The sequence below is a fragment of the Ambystoma mexicanum genome, chromosome 9, assembly GCF_040938575.1.
Source record: "Ambystoma mexicanum isolate Mex_15411 chromosome 9, UKY_AmexF1_1, whole genome shotgun sequence".
Lineage (NCBI taxonomy): Eukaryota > Metazoa > Chordata > Amphibia > Caudata > Ambystomatidae > Ambystoma > Ambystoma mexicanum.
In genome coordinates this window covers 684,030,124-684,043,334 of record NC_090931.1, presented here as the reverse complement: position 1 = coordinate 684,043,334, position 13,211 = coordinate 684,030,124, and the positions used below count along the sequence as shown (strand labels likewise).

Here is a 13,211-nt window from a genome sequence, read left to right as displayed (position 1 = left end):
GGGAGCACTATGCAGATTTGGGACATGAGAGCATGGCAGTCTCTGTACCTGGACATGGATGGGGGTGAGGATGGGTGCTGATGCCAGGTACATATATGGTAGCCATGTCTGTGTGCCTGACCTGCATGTCTGTGACTTGTGCATGCCATGGATGCATGACTCATGTGTGTGACAATGCACAGATTCAGTGACGCACCCACCTTACCCTTGTTTTGCCTGTGTTTGGTGTGATTGTGGCCAGATGGATGTGACTGAGGTGTAGTGTGTGCATGTGATATGCATGAGCCATGATGCATGTGAGTTACATTTCATTGAATGTTTCAATAGTCATTTGGACATGCATGGAAATGTGCATGGCATGCACCATGCCTGTTACTGTGTGTGTTTCGCCTGCACTGACCCATGTGTTGTGGAGGGACATGATGGAAGTGTACTTTGACAGGGGTGCTCATCTGCTATTGCTTCCTGTCTAGGGGACCATTGTACAGTAGCCTGATGCTTGTGTTCTTTGTCTCCCTCTACACAGCGGCTAGTGAAGAAGAGGGCGGAGACGGCGCTGTGGAGCAAGGCGGCGGGGATGGCCCCACGGCTGCAGCGGAAGGGGTGGGTGAGCCCCCACAGGGGCCTGCTACGGCGGGAGACGGTGAGGAGCCATCCAGGTTGGTGGTTTGCACAGAGGAGGAGGAGGCCGACACTGGTGCACACATGGGGCCTGGTGGGAGCATCCCTGCTGGTGCAAGTGGTGCAGTCCAGGGCCTGGGGCAGGAGGCAGCACAGGTCACCGTGGAGGGGCCTGTGCATGTCGCTGTCCCTGACCCTGTGAGTGCACCACCATGCACCAGCAGGGATGCCCCGTCCCAGGCCCGTCCGCAGGTAGAGGGGATGTCCATGTCAACTGACTCCCCTCCACCTGCGGCCGTGGGAACCCCTGGCCGCGTGGAGCAGGTCCTGATTGGGGTCGCGATGCGCACGGCTGTGATTCGTGATGCCGTGCGTGCTTCCCGGGAGGAGCACGCACGTCATCACGAAGTGCACCGTGCCGACGTGGCCCAATTGGGATCGGCCATGTTCGGGGGGTTCCTGCATGTGTTGGCCAATCTGACGGCCCTCTCCTCCTCTGTGCAGGCTATCCACCAGTCGTTCTCCTTGCCGTCTTCCGGCCCAGATGCCACCATGGCCCCCTGTGGACCTGCCCCAACCAATGCAGCCAGCTCGGTGGGGATCCCATCCCTGCCGCAGTTGGGAGTCGGAGGTCCAGCAGGGGTGGACGACACAGCAAGTGGACCCCAGCAGATGGAAGATGTGCCGGCATCATCGGGCAGGGCACGTGCACGACGGCGTCGGTGGTTACCATCAGCCTGGATGCCGTCGTGCTGGCAGAGGCAGTGGCGTCGCAGGCAGCAGCGGGCTCGACGTGGGAGGCATCATGGCTCAGGGCCATCAAGATCGGAGGGGCAGGCATCGGCCGGAGGGCAGGGCAACCCTGGCATGGCGGTGTGTTCCGTGTGGGAGGAGTTTGGCCAGCGGATAGATGCGGAGCGGCAGCGGGCGGAAGAGGAGCGGCTCGCCATGGCCAGGGCGGAGATCTCCATGCATCAGGCATTGAGGCGGGCTGCGTGCCTCGAGGAGGCTCGCAGGGAATTTGGAGAGCACATGGGGTTGTCCCTGCGAGACCTCGGGGCCAGGACTGAGTCCCGCCTCCAGGACATAGACATGGAGTTCGAGGATGCCCTGGCCAACATCACCAAGTGAGCCGCAGGACTAGCCCGCTGCCTCTGTATATAGTTTTTTAGTTAGTTAGTGCTAGGTTTCCTTTATTTTAAATTTTTTTTTGGACCGCTTGGACAATGGCCACTTCTTTGTACATATTTTTTTAGATAGTTAGTATTAGGTTTAATTAGTGCTGTTGGGCTCATGGACCCTTGAACAATCCTGTAAATATAGTTATATTTTTTTGTGAGATAATTTATTTTTACTTTCATATTGGTCACACCATGACGTAATGGTTTATGTTTCATTTCATTCTACTTGTGTTTACTTTGGACAAAATCGATTCTTTTTTCTATCCTTTGTTTTTTGGTTTCTCATTTTTGTTCCCGGACATGGACCTTTTATTTGCTTTCCCAGATAGTTGTCAGAGTTAACTTTATTTTTATTTTTTAATACATTTTTATTTTATCTTACACTTGTGTCATTTTTTCTTTGATTTCTTACATGCCATGATATGGGTTTTGACATTGACTTGCACCCATTGTGTATGTGTGTGTGGCGGACATGTGTTCTTTTGCTTAGTTGCCTTTGGGGTTGTGTCATGTGATTGCATTCACTATGTGGGTGCATGCAATCCTTGCCTGGGTGTTTGTGCTGGGTATGCTGGTCATTACTGCCATTATTGTGTATCGTCAGGACCAGGGGCCAGGGGGACATGGGTGGGGGCCTGGTGGAGGGTGCCCCAGGTGGATGGGGGGTTGGGGTGGTGGGAGACATGGCTTGCCCATGGGTGGGGTCCTGCTGGCAGGTTGCCCACAGTGCTGGGGGTGGGGGTGGTGGGAGACATGGGTTGCCCATGGGTGGGGGCCTGCTGGCAGGTTGCCCACAGTGCTGGGGGTGGGGGTGGTGGGAGACATGGGTTGCCCATGGGTGGGGGCCTGCTGGCAGGTTGCCCACAGTGCTGGGGGTGGGGGTGGTGGGAGACATGGGTTGCCCATGGGTGGGGGCCTGCTGGCAGGTTGGCCACAGTGCTGGGGGTGGGGGTGGTGGGAGACATGGGTTGCCCATGGGTGGGGGCCTGCTGGCAGGTTGGCCACAGTGCTGGGGGTGGGGGTGGTGGGAGACATGGGTTGCCCATGGGTGGGGGCCTGCTGGCAGGTTGCCCACAGTGCTGGGGGTGGGGGTGGTGGGAGACATGGGTTGCCCATGGGTGGGGGCCTGCTGGCAGGTTGCCCACAGTGCTGGGGGTGGGGGTGGTGGGAGACATGGGTTGCCCATGGGTGGGGGCCTGCTGGCAGGTTGCCCACAGTGCTGGGGGTGGGGGTGGTGGGAGACATGGGTTGCCCATGGGTGGGGGCCTGCTGGCAGGTTGGCCACAGTGCTGGGGGTGGGGGTGGTGGGAGACATGGGTTGCCCATGGGTGGGGGCCTGCTGGCAGGTTGCCCACAGTGCTGGGGGTGGGGGTGGTGGGAGACATGGGTTGCCCATGGGTGGGGGCCTGCTGGCAGGTTGCCCACAGTGCTGGGGGTGGGGGTGGTGGGAGACATGAGCAGGTGTGCAGGGTAGTTCCCTGTGGTGTGTGCTGCCTGCAGGGGCCGTGGAGGGTGTACAGGTAATGCCTGGGAGCACACAGCCAAATCGCGTGTGCAACTTCCCGCGCACCCCTCGATTCCACGTTCCCTGCCATATCGCGTGTGGGACTTCCCGCGCGCCCCTGAACTCCACGTACCCGGCCATTTCGCGTGTGCAACTTCCCGCGCACCCCTCGATTCCACGTTCCCTGCCATATCGCGTGTGGGACTTCCCGCGCGCCCCTGAAATCCACGTACCCGGCCATTTCGCGTGTGCAACTTCCCGCGCACCCCTCGAATCCACGTTCCCTGCCATATCGCGTGTGGGACTTCCCGCGCGCCCCTGAAATCCACGTACCCGGCCATTTCGCGTGTGCAACTTCCCGCGCACCCCTCGATTCCACGTTCCCTGCCATATCGCGTGTGGGACTTCCCGCGCGCCCCTGAAATCCACGTACCCGGCCATTTCGCGTGTGCAACTTCCCGCGCACCCCTCGATTCCACGTTCCCTGCCATATCGCGTGTGCAACTTCCCGCGCACCCCTCGATTCCACGTTCCCTGCCATATCGCGTGTGGGACTTCCCGCGCGCCCCTGAACTCCACGTACCCGGCCATTTCGCGTGTGCAACTTCCCGCGCACCCCTCGATTCCACGTTCCCTGCCATATCGCGTGTGGGACTTCCCGCGCGCCCCTGAAATCCACGTACCCGGCCATTTCGCGTGTGCAACTTCCCGCGCACCCCTCGAATCCACGTTCCCTGCCATATCGCGTGTGGGACTTCCCGCGCGCCCCTGAAATCCACGTACCCGGCCATTTCGCGTGTGCAACTTCCCGCGCACCCCTCGATTCCACGTTCCCTGCCATATCGCGTGTGGGACTTCCCGCGCGCCCCTGAAATCCACGTACCCGGCCATTTCGCGTGTGCAACTTCCCGCGCACCCCTCGATTCCACGTTCCCTGCCATATCGCGTGTGGGACTTACCGCGCACCCCGGTATGCACGCACACGTTTATTTTTTCTCTCTGCGCGTGTCTGTGTTTGTGGGTACCCCTTTGTACGTCATTTGTCCAGGAGGGCAACAGTATTGTACATTGGTTATGTCTGTAAATAGGTGCTATTTGTTGGCGCGCCTTTTAGCGCACATTTCTTGCAGGCGCAGACACGCTACCGCCTGCTTTCTTGTGGCGGTCGTGTTTGTGCCTGTTTGTGCCTGTGCGCTGCTTTGAGCGTGCACTTTTTTGCCCTATTCTATTCCATGAATACGTGTTGTATGCGAGCGTGTGGGCGTTCCGCGCACTTGCCTCCTGAACTTTCCCCGTGCCGCCCACATTCTTCCCCATTCCGAGTGTTGTGCCCCATTTTATTCCCCATTCCGAGTGTCCCGCCCTGTGTTCCGCCTACTTTAGAGCTGTGCGCTGCGCTCAGAGTGATGGCGCAGTGGCCGTGGCGCACGACGTTGGTTGACCTGTGCGCCGGCCTGCGCCGCGCGCTTTTTCGGCGCACGTCCTCTGCTTTTCTTGCGCACGGACTTCCATGAATCGACGTGCGCTGGTTTCCCTGCGCTTTGCGCTGATTTTCGGCGCAGCGCACGTATTGGCCCCTCTGCGCCGGGATTTTCGGCGCACATTTATTCCATGAATCGGCCTGTAATTCGTAGAACTGGTGTGTGTGTTGTTTATCCAGAATGCTTTGTGACAGCAGTCTATACATTAATCAGCATTTACCCAAGTTATAAGGAGATGTTAAACAATCAATATTGTCATACACTTGGCTGAAGTTCACTCATGAACCCTGGTTCCTGCACCCAATGAATAGTCTTCATTTGTTTGTATAGAAATACATTTAGTTCTGCAAGCTCCCATGGGAATGCTATGCCATTTCTTTCTGTAGCCTTGCATTGAGCCTTCTAAAGTCTGTAACCTACTACTGATTCATGGTTTGTCTTTATATACAAAAAGGGGGAACAAATATCATTACAACTGTGATTTTATCAAGAAAATACAACCTGGAATACATGCTGACCAATATAAAATATAAATGAGAGAGAAACAAAGGACAGAGATAGAGATGAGAGAGAGAGAGGGGGAGAGAGAGAGAGAGAGAGAGAGAGAGAGAGAGAAGGAGAGAGAGAGAGAGAGAGAGAGTGTGAGAGAGAGAGAGAGAGAGAGGAATACAAAGAGAGGAGAGGTAGAGAGATTTTGAAGGGGATTCCCATAAGCACTTAAGAATTGTGTTCACACTGCATTAATGGACTGAATAACATTAATAATAGATTCACAAACCTTAGAACCCAGCTTGGTCTAGGTAACTGTATTCACCTAAAAGCCAATCCTAAAAATGTCTCAACCAAATACACACTTTGCAAGTATTAACTTGATCAACGATAGTCATCGCTGGTGAATATAGAACTCATTTGTACATCTTTTTTCACTATTTAATCACTTGTATATTCAGTATTCAAAAATGCTTTGCAAAGGGAAATGTGAGGTGTTGTATGAGTCTCGTGTTGCTCTTGTTTCGCAGCCGCAACTAACCACTGGATTTGTTTTAAACAATACCAGAAGTATGTCACCCTACAAAGCTGGTTGGTATTCTTGATTTGTTATTATTGCTGTTTGGAAGAATCAACAACATTGAAACTTGAGGCACAAAAACTAAGCACTCTTCAATAGCAAGTTGATCCTTATAGACAAAACTGTGGAAATTCCAAGCGAACCTCTGCGTTAACACGGCTGCAGGAATTATTACCCAGCCGAACACTGATACTCATTTGCATTAAATATATCAATTGAAACCCTACACAGAGAAATGTTATAACAGGATTGACTAAGCTAGCTGTCATATGTCACGTGCAGCCTCACATTGCCCAATAAATATTATGCTACGACCCAAATACAGCAAAGTTGACAATGTTACTGGTGATAAATTTGATTAAAGTGTGTAACAAAATAGTCGCATTATTTAGCCCAGGGAGGGCAAAAGCTATTCTGTTAAGCCTCAGACATCTGGGACTTGGTTTATGAACATGCCAGCCAAAGAAACCCATTGTAACTAAGACATGCAAAAGGAAAGATTATTAGGTCATTACACATTTGACATATATCCTCACTAGTTCAATCATCTTTCTACTTCTAAGTGTTGCTAAAGGCAATGATGCAACCCCTAACAAATAGAAAGTATGACAGGTGAAAAGGGACAAAGTGTAGGCCAAGCAAATTTGTGGTTTATACCTCTCTTTTTCATTTTCATAATGAAACTCAAGGCTCGGCTTCCAGGAGAAAGTTTCGGGATCCTTCTTCATCCATTTTTCTATATGTTGCAAGTCAGTGTCTAGTAAACAAACAACAATGATTCGCTTAAACCGTTCAACTGCTGGGAAAAGAAGATGTATAGTTATAGATATCCCATAGTACATCAGAAGGTCTCCTTTCAGAGCATCTGCAAAAAAAGTAACAAAATGAATGTTTATTTCAATACATTGTGCTAAGTTAATGTTCACATTTTTGGTGCATTTGGTTTTCACATTGACCTTTATTGAAACCAGAATAACCATACTCAAACTCTTTGCAAAATGACAGAAATGACAAAATGCTTTGCAACCCATGTTTGCCAAGTTAGGTTAATAGTGGACCATTGATCAAACTAGCAGGATTTCTGATTCATCAGCAGATCACTAACATGGGTTTGGCTAATACAAATTCCTAATTCCCTAAGTTACATTATCATTTCTTTTGGAATTATATGGAATGTTTTTTTTAAAAAATATCTTTTTACTTGATATTTATTGTTAGATTTCTCAAACCCATTTTGTTTCTTGCCCCCTATTCTTTTCAATGTTTAGCTGAAATGTCTCCTATACCTTTTTCTATCTTTTATAAGATTTTGTTAAACTTGAAATAGTTCAATATTTTTATTGTATAAATGTATGACAATGCAGAGGCTGGGAGAGAATGACAGGTTCTGGGAAATTCCCCACTTAGCTCCTCCAGGTTCCACTTTGCAATGTGGTAGGGAAACCCTGAGCCTTAGACTGCTTCAAAGCTGCCAAGGGGGGTGGGGAAAACTGTCTAAATTGATGTAATCGTATCTCCCTAAACGTTCTTCATTTGAGATGTTGTGTTGATAGTCACAGACAAATATAGGACATTGCATGATCAATAGCTGAATATCGCAGGCAATGGATATTGGCTGCAGTTATCTGTGGGCCTGCAGATGTGGCCATTTGATTTGATTGGCGTGTGCCAGGGGAGCCTCTTCTGCAGTGCACGGCTGAAGGTGAAGGGCCTAAATTCACTATCTGCCAAAATGTCCTCCCATCATTTGCACGGGACACTTCCAACTGTCTATCCCACGCTCAAGTTCAAATTTTCTGTTTTTGATTGCTAATTTATATTCATGCCTTTTCCTTCCAATAATCGTAGAATCAAAAGGCTTCGATTTTAAAGCCGCAAGTATGTTATTCTTTGTTGCCCTCTCTACAGTTGGAGTCGATCCAGCCTTTTTTGAGCTGGCTCTACTAGATCTTTTAAGGTCTCAAAATATGTTGTCAATGATTGGAAAACTCTTCCAACTACCCAACTCTTGAAGAGAGGGCAAATACAACAGAAAGAGCCTTTCAGGAGGTTGTGGAAGATTCCCAGGATAATGGAGAAACTCTTGTGAGGGACGCAAGTGTAACAAGAAACTGGGAGCTGCAAAATGAGGACTTTGAAACCGCTCGCAATGATCCAACATTCACATTAAAAACCTGTCCCAAGAGATCCTGGTTAAGGACCTTCAGGTCACACTACAGCAGCTGTTAGATCTACTGGGGGATGTTCCGTTGGAAATAATCCAATTCAACAGAATCAAACGTACTGGCTCTAAGAAATTGGGTCCAAGGGCAAAAGATAGGAATGTCTTAGTGCCCCTGGGATTGTGTTCTATCCACCTGAGTGGAAATGAAATTCAGTTGTTTCCAGACATTTCTTTATCTACTCTCTGAAAACAAAGAGAAATGGGGGGCTGGCCATCAAGACTCTAAACCAAAAAGGAATCAGATACAGCTGGACATTCCCCTTCAGCATGCTCTTCTCTTGGGAGGGCAAGGATCATTGTATATCTAAACCAGGCAAAGGGGTAAAATTCTTAACATTGTGGATGTTCAACTATAAAGGGATCTGTCAGAGCAGAGGAGCTCAACCCTATGGAAGAGGCCCTGGGAAAGGTCTAGGGAAAAAGAGCCCTTCCTGAGACCAGGGCATTGGTCCCTCCCCGGTTGGAGCAGATTATGACATGAATAGCCTTAGAGGTAGCAGGGACTGAGAGACGGGGGTTACTGAAACCAGGAAGTGGTGAGGTGTGATGGCGAGGGCAATATTTTCTTTGTTTCGTAAGCTGGGTCGAGCATATTTTGTGAGTAAAGGAGGTCCTTGGGGGAAGTGAAGTGTTCTGCGTGGGTGTTACTTGATCCAAGTTGAGAGTTTTAGGACAACCTCCACAATGTTATCGTGTGAACTAGTCATTCTGTATGACATTAGGTCCAGGGTCCCCATTGGGGAGGCAGCCATATCCCTGCAGTCCTTTTTTTAGGGGTGTACAGGAGGGGATGGCTTCCAGGGACATCACACACTGTTAACAGCTTTACTTACCTAGAGGTTTCATATCGTCAAGAGTGCTTGCCAAGAGGTTGCTTAGCGGGGAGACATAAGAAGAGGGCTGTAATGGGGTAGATCAAAAGGTGAATTTTCAAGATCTTGACACCTATCATAAGGTGTCTTCATTCCTCTGTTAAGAATGTCGACCACTTTTTACACACAGAGAGTGCTGAGATAGTGGCTTTACAGGAAACTCACGCTCGCTCAGCGGATAGGCAAAAGGTGAGGGTTAGGGGTTTTCCCAACCGATTGCAGGTTACAACGTGGGATAAAACATGTGTGGCCCTTTTTGCATTTAGTAGGGTACTTGATATAGTTGTCCATGGGGTGAAGGAGGATAAGGTGGGGCGTTTTCTATTCATCAATGCAAAGTTGGGTAGCAGGGTCCTTTCTATAGCCAATATATATACCCCTAATTCAGGATAAGATAGCCTCATAAGGGAGACCTTGGCCAAATTGGAAGAGATTTCCACGGGTGACATCATTTTGGCCAGAGAATGTATTCAAGCATGGGTGCCCAAGCTAGACATAACCCACTTTAACGCACATGGGAGTAAAGCTCCCTCAAATGCGCTAAAGCGATGCACGTTCCAAATGGGTCTCATTGATTTGTGGAGGGCCATACAAGCACGGGAGAATGGATTCATGCTCCATTCAATGATTGATTACATCTGACATTCCAAATCACTACTGGCGTGGATTGAGGTGGGAACGATATCGCTCTCAGAGCATATGCCAATTGTGGTCTCATTGCAAGTCCTTCATTTTAGGCACAGATTTTGGGGGTGCCATTTCCCAGAGCAATTACTTAAGGAAAGGATCCTCATAGATTCAATAGGGATAGAATTGATGAATATTTTACGAATAACCCTCCCGCCCTTACCTCAGAAAGTCTGAAGTGGGATGCCTTTAAGGCACTTATGAGAGGAGAGCTTGATAGCAGTGCGGACATGAAAATAAGATAGCTAGAAGGGAATTAGAAGAGGTCCGACTATGCATGTGGGAATTGGAGGTAAATACATTGCAAGCCAACCGGAGGGCATATAGGCATGCAAGAAGACATCTTGAGACAGTGCGTACTAAACGAGCAGAGACGGCACTATTGCACGCTAAAAAAAAAATTAACGTGAAGGCCAAAAAAGTGGATAGACTATTAGCTCAATTATTAAGGGTTCAATGGGCTTCCAGGACCATAGAAGTGATCACATTGTCAAGGTTTCACAGGGTAACAGAGGATAAAGCTATCCTAGAGGAGTTTACTAAATTCTATTTGAGGCTATATACTGCAGATGCACACTCAAACCATCACCAAGTAGCCTACTTCAGAGACCTACCTCTACTTAAAGTGTCCCCACTGGAGAGGGAGGCCTTGGATGTGGAGATCCTAAAGGAGGAGGTGGAAGAGTTGTTGAAGGCGTTCCCCACCAAAACGTCCCCGGGACCCGGCAGCTTCTCAATGATTTTCTATAAAACTTTCCTCTCCAGATTGGCACCTCATCTTAAGAGGTTGTTTCGGGAGACAGAAAAGATAGCCGTCTCCATGAACGAGGCAAAGGTGATGTAATACCCAAACCTCTTAAAGATCCGGCCCTACGTGGTCATACTGCCCAATAGTGCTTATTAACATTTACTCCAAAATGTACACAAAGATTTTGCCGAACAGAGTGTATCAACTACTTCCCAAAATTATAAGGCCTGGCCAATCTGGTTTCATTTGGGGGCGTCAAGCATTTGATAACACAAGGAGGGTTGCACACTTGATTGAATCAAATAAAGTGGTGGTTTCTTTGGGAAACAATGACATGCATGGGATTTGAGTCCTCCTTCATGAATATGGGTGATGCCAACTACCAGTCCCCCTTAATTCGATTGCAAACTAACAGGCTGTGTCCAAGGCAATACCGGTGGGTTGTGGGACTAAACAAGGCTGTCCCTTATCTCCATTCTTATTTGCCATATATTTGGAATCCCTCTTAGAAATTATTCTTCGCTCAAAGGTGATTCATGGCATTTCCTTTGGGGGGAGCAATATAAAATATCAGCATTTGCGGACAACATGATGTTATGCCTTACGAGGCGGGAAATGGAAGCCTTTGAGCGCGCACTGGGACTGAAAGGAAACCTAAACACGTATGTGATTCTAAATGTATTGCTCCTTTGGGAATTTGGGAATTGGGCCTGGGCCGCATCTCCCTTTACCTGGCTTCCTGACAGCATCAGAAATATGAAAATAACCCTGACAAAGAAGCTCAAGATGATTTACTCGGTCAACTATGGGCCTTTGCTGGTTAGGTTGAAGGGGGAGTCGGCATGATGAGGCCGCCTCTCAAATATCCTGGCTGGGTACTAGGAAAGTTACGATTAAGATGTTTGTATTTCTCAGGATGTTTCAGGCCTTTCCCATTCCAGTTCGCAAAGCATTCTAACGGCACTTGAATAGAAGCATGTCCCAGTTTGTATGGAATAAGAAGAAGCCTGCTTCCCTATACGAGGCACTCGTATACAGGTACAAGGATAGGGTAAGATTTGGGTTAAATGGATTGTTCGGTAGCTGGACACCCACCCCCTTGAGGGTACGATGTCCCTTCATCGACATTTTTTTTGCAGGCTTTTTTGTCGCTGATTTTTTACTGCAAAAACCCATTGAAAAATATGGGGAGGTGGTGGGTTGAGGGATATAAGGTGTAGGGGGTGTGGTGACTAGATTGTAAATAGGTGGAAAGTGGGGTTGGGAGATAACCCCCCCCAAAAAATTAGAAGAGTTATTGCTGGCAAAATATCGCCGGCAAAAAATGCTGCAAAATAAAAACAGGCGAGGGAATGACATGGAACCCCCCTTTAGGATATGCTCTAACTTCCCAGGAACCACAGGCCAGGCAATATGCACCGTAGCCAAATCTAGAGGCTAGTGGAAGACACGTGGGACACACTACTGGAGAAATATGGAATCACGTCCGTCCCATCCCCATTCACAACCATTCTCCTCAACCAGCAATTTACACTAGGGCTAGACCAGGCAGCATTGCAGCTGTGGGGAAGAGTGGGTTGTAGGAAACGGAGGGACCTATTTCAGGGGGAGGAGGTGAGATCCTTCAATGACTGCAGGGAGTGCTTTGGGTTATCTGCGAGGGAAAGATTTAGGTACTAACAGCTGCATCACTTGGCAATGGCCCGGGCAACAGGAATGTGGCCACGAGACCACTCACGCCATTCTTGAATTTTCTGGTGTCTTATTCAGATGGCCAATACATGATTTCCTCATTCTATAAGATCTTCACAGAGGTGGGCCTGAGTGCTGAGTGGGCATATTTGGCACACGTTTAATAAAACCATACCGGCAGACAACTGTGTCTTTTTGTGGAGGAATATTACGAGACTCACAAGAGCTGTCCAGCTTGGAAAACTATGGAATAAGATTCTGTTAGAATGGCATTACACCCCAGTTAAGTTACATAAGATTTTCCGCTAGAGGCTACCGCAGTGTTGGCAGGTTTGCAGGGAGAGGGGGTTTTGGGACCACAACTGGTGGTTGTGTTCGCCCATGAAGAAGATTTGGGAAATTGTGATAGAGCGTTTGCGTGAGATACTGGGGTATGGGTGGGAATTGGGGGCGCCTGAATCCATACTAGGCTTTTGGGAGCTGGAGACGCCACCCCGCCTCCAGGGTAAACCTCTCCTCAAGGCATAAGCAGTGCTCTTGTTGGCTGCAGTATTACTCATAGCACATGAGTGGAACAGCAAGGAAGTCGCATCGGAACTGGATTGTACTATGGGACTTTGGCAATAGAATGGGTTACATACTCAATCGAATCCGAACACTCTAGATTCCATGAGTGGGATCCGGAAGTGGACTTTTTACATAAGGACTACATTCGCCCTCTCTGCCCGCAGATGATAGCTCTTATCAATCTGGTGCTAAGTTGTCTATTCAGGATAACCGTGTGCTGAGGATTTGCAGGATTTTTTGGAAACGGGATGGGGAGGATTAAGAGGGCAAACGTGGGATTAGTTGTATTGTCTGGATCCATGTATGAAAATAGCAATAAAAACAAGTTTAACAAATCACAAAGGCACATTGTGTTTAGGAGAAGATTAGAAGCTACCAGGAATGTGTCCCATATTCAAGGGTACTGAGATTAGAAGAGGGACATGGATTTCAAGAAGTCTTGGTATGAGAGAGAGAGCAAAGTGGCTGTGGTGTGCACTATATCAGTGCTCACTAGTTCACAGAAGAAGCAATACTATAGCCAGAGAAACCACGAGTGAGACGTTTTTGAAGATGACGACATGAG

At 48.8% G+C, this 13,211-nt stretch overlaps 1 protein-coding gene and 1 long non-coding RNA gene across 3 annotated transcripts in view; one reads left to right on the top strand and one right to left on the bottom strand.

Moving 5' to 3' along the window:
* The window catches only part of LOC138488516 (uncharacterized), a 30,887-nt gene that overhangs the window by 14,493 nt on the left and 3,183 nt on the right, over positions 1-13,211 (top strand). The gene's annotated exons all lie outside the window — the stretch shown is intronic.
* Positions 1-13,211, bottom strand: part of LOC138488515 (nicotinamide N-methyltransferase-like) — a 32,966-nt gene that overhangs the window by 16,947 nt on the left and 2,808 nt on the right. Inside the window, exon 2 of one of the 2 annotated variants that reach the window (XM_069615554.1) lies at positions 6,514-6,721. In XM_069615554.1, coding sequence (XP_069471655.1) covers positions 6,514-6,721 — 208 coding nt within the window. The remainder of the gene's footprint in view (positions 1-6,513; positions 6,722-13,211) is intronic. The other variant, XM_069615555.1, reaches the window with a different exon arrangement.